Source organism: Octopus bimaculoides, chromosome 28 (genome assembly GCF_001194135.2).
Source record: "Octopus bimaculoides isolate UCB-OBI-ISO-001 chromosome 28, ASM119413v2, whole genome shotgun sequence".
NCBI lineage: Eukaryota > Metazoa > Mollusca > Cephalopoda > Octopoda > Octopodidae > Octopus > Octopus bimaculoides.
In genome coordinates, this window is record NC_069008.1 from 4,063,875 (window position 1) to 4,067,843 (window position 3,969).

The following is a 3,969-nucleotide window of genomic DNA, read 5'->3' on the forward strand; positions in this document are numbered from 1 at the left end:
TATATATATATATATATATATATATATATATATATATGTTACCTGATCACTAAGTATCTGGACAGTTGCCATAGTAACAAAGGTGAAGCATGCAGAGTGAAGCTCCTTGGCACAGATTGACCTTGAACTCTGCTGTGCAAACACACTAAGTTTTAATGTTCTTTCTCACTTTTGCTGTTTACAGTAGTGCTTGGAAGGAAGGTGTGTAGCATGTGATTGTTGCATTGACCATGACAGAGAAAGTTGAGCAGAGAATCCAAAAGCTTGGTGATAACTGCTCAGATGCCTATGCAAAGTTTCCAGAATGCTTTGACACAACCAAGGAGATTTTGTTCAACTGAAACCCGAGTGTCTTTTTGGTCAGCTGAAAGCGGTTTTGGCACAAACTTGGCAGACACGCGCCTCATACCCAAATCTTCAGTGATAATGGACTGAACTGAACCGTAATTAATCTCCACATCCTCTGATAACTCACAGATGGTGATTCAACAATTTCCCCTCACAGCTGCATACACATCTGCCATGTTTTTCTCAGTTCTGCTGGTTGTGAGTCTCCCAGAATGTTCGTCAATATCGACATTTTTTTCAGCCATCTTGGAAACGTCTGAACCACTCATACATTTGTGTGGGGCTCATACACTCTCTGCAACTTTGCCTAGGCCTCTGAGCAGGTATCACCAAGACAACTTTCTCTGTTGTGGTCAATGCGATGATTACACGCTACACACCTCCCTTCCAAGCACTGCTGTAAACAGTAGAAGTGAACTAGAACGTTAAAACTTAGTGTTCATGCACAGCTGAGTTTAAGGTCAATCTTTGCCAAGTGGCTTCACTCTGCATGCTTTGGCTTCGTTTCTATGGCAACAGTCCGGATACTTATTGATCAGACCTCGTATATATGAGCCAATGAGGGAAACCTCTACATGTTAAGGTAGACCTGCCAGAAACAGCGGCCAAACTTTCCTGAACTCACACCTAACTGTCTCATGTATGAATGTATATGCATATATGAACAAATGAAGGAGACTTCTATATATTAGGCAGACCTGATGGAAATAGTAACCAAAACTCCCTCAAATCACACCCTTAACAAAGGAGACATCCCTGATAGAAATAGCAGTCAAAACTCCCTCAAATCACATCCTGTTGTCTTCTGTATGAACAAATGAGAAAGACGTCTATATATTGAGTTGATCAGCCAGAGATAGCAGCCAAAACTCCCCCAAATCACACCACACTGTCGTATGTATATATGTACGTGTGTATGTATGTATGAGCCAATGAGGGAAACTTCTATATGTTAGGGTAGACCTGGTAGAAAAAGCAGCCAAACAACCCTCAAATCATACCCACAGACTTATGTGGGTATATATATATGCATTTATGAACCAATGAGTGAGACATCTGTATGTTAGACAGACTTGATAGAAATAGCAGCCATTTCTTGTTTAGCCCTGGGCCAATCCAGACCTAGCTATGCCCAAGATCAGGGACAATCCATCCATGACCGTTAGCTTGACATTTTACATGCATTTTTTAGTGTGTAGTTTAGACTTCGGTCAGCCCAGACCTACCACACCCTATGATCACGGACAATCCATGCACGACCATCACTTCATTGGCTCAACATTTCTCATGTATTTTAGCCCTTGGTCAGCCCAGACTTATAGGCTCTATGATCAAGGAAAATCCAGCCATGACTATCACATCATTGGATCAACATTTCTCATGTATTTTAGCCCTTGGTCAGCCCCGACCTAGCAGACTCTATGATTGAGGACACTCCATCCACGACCATCACATCATTGTTTGTACTTTAGCCCTGGACTAGCCTAGACCTAACTGATCCTATGATCAAGGAGAATCCACCCACGACCATCACATCATTGGCTCAACATTTTTCATGTATTTTGTAATTTGATTGCAGTTTAACCCATGGCCAGGCCTCACCAAGCAGACCCTGTAATCAAGAACAACCTATCCATCATAAGCATAACATATATTTTTCTTTTTCCATTTTTTTTCTTCTTTTTTTTGTTTCAAAGCAAAGGATACGAAATACGGTTGTACGTCAAATCGAGCTCATCCAGCCAGTCTCCGTATTTCAGCATGAATTCCATAGGGAGCTCCGATAAATCCTGGTAAGCCAACGAAACCCTGGTATGAGTCTGGGACATGGTTTTTCAGAAGCAACAGAGAAGAAACGGCGACGCACAGACAGACAGACAGAGAAAATACGAGCTGCACAGCATATAAACGAAATTTTATAGTATCAAGGGGCAGGGACTGTGAACAGGAATTGAACTCGGGATGATGTAATAGAAAGAAGAACCTGGAGACACGATGATCGGTTTTATCGTGTTGAGCCTGTTCGTTACTGTGAAGGTATTGACCAGTTGTGCAGTGCAATGCCAATTAGAGACTGTGACCACACTGATTGATCAAAGGTCAATAAATATACTCTGTGGTCATGTGGTCACCACTTGGTCAATTTATACTATTGTCCTGTTGTGTGGACACACCACCTGGACACTGTAAATATATCCTGTAGTTGTGTGGTCAAATTGTTCGGACACTGTCAATATATTGTATAGTTGTGCGGTCACACTGCTTGGTCAATGGCTGATAAATATACTCTATGGTTGTGTGGTCACCACTTGGTCAATGTATATCGTCCAGTTGTGTGGACATACCACCTGGTCACTATAAATATATCCTGAAGTTGTGTGGGCAAATTGCTTGGACACAGTAAATATATTGTCCAGTTGTGTGATTACACCTCTTGATCACTATAAATATATCCTCTTATCGTGTGGTCACCACTTGGTCAATGTAAAATATTATCCAGTTGTGTGGTCACATCACCTGCCTGTAAATATATCCAATAGCTGCGCAGTCACCCTCACTTGGTCAACGTAAATATATTGACCACTTGTGTGGTTAAACTTGTTGGTCACTGGTAATGTACTGTGTGGTTATGTAAACCCAACTGGACACCTCCAATATGCTGGCCAGTTGTATAGTCCACTCAGACACCACAAAATGTATTGAACAATTGGTCAAGACAGCTCTCTGTATATGAAGAGAAAAAAAAGTATGAGAAATTAATAAATATCAAAATAAATGAATACGATGATAATAATAATAATAATAATAATGATAATAATAATAATAATAATAATAATTTTCTTATGGTTTCTTAAACATTCTCTAGAACAATACTATGTGCAAAGCCAAATATATGGTACCCTAGGCATAACACCAACATGAACTTCTAACTTGTTGTATCTTGAGGTCTCTCGGTGAGATTTGGAGCCAACTTGTACAAATGCAAAGCAAAAGTCAAACATATAATAATAATAATAATCTGACTAATAAGCCAGATATAATTGTCAGAGATCACCAAGGAAAAAATGATTTCTAATCAATGTATCAATACCAACAGGTGACAACATTTCTCTAAAAGAAACAGAGAAACTTTCAAAATACAAAGATCTGGAAATAGAAGTAACTCGAATGTGGAACCTAAAAACAGAAACAATTCCTATTATAGTAGGTGCATTTTGGAGGGGGGGGGCTAGTCGATTAGATCAACCCCAGTGTGTAACTGGTACTTATTTCATTGATTCACCAGATTTAGCACCTTCAGACTAGCATCTCTTCGGCCCCATGAAAGAGGGTTTGAGAGGCAAACATTGTTCCAGTGATGAGGAAGTGAAAACTGTAGTGAAGCAGTGGCTCAAAGAACAGTCAACAGAATTATGCAGGGCAGGGATACATGCTCCCATTCTAAGGTGGAACATTGCTATTGAGAGAAATGGTGGCTATGTTGAGAAGTAGGGATGTGATCCACAGAGGACCAGCTTCATTTTGATGTATGATACATGTTCCTGTGTTGGTAATTATACCTGTCCTAAAACAAAATGGCATTACTTTTTGACTCACCCTCGTATATATATATATATATAT

The 3,969-nt window shown here is 39.9% G+C and overlaps 1 protein-coding gene across 1 annotated transcript in view; it reads right to left on the reverse strand.

The window, feature by feature from the left end:
* LOC106873791 (leucine-rich melanocyte differentiation-associated protein) overlaps positions 1-3,969 on the reverse strand; it is a 25,334-nt gene that overhangs the window by 15,871 nt on the left and 5,494 nt on the right. The window contains exon 2 of the mRNA XM_014921301.2: positions 2,056-3,072. Within this exon, the coding sequence (XP_014776787.1) occupies positions 2,056-2,177 (122 nt within the window). The 5' untranslated portion in view covers positions 2,178-3,072. The remainder of the gene's footprint in view (positions 1-2,055; positions 3,073-3,969) is intronic.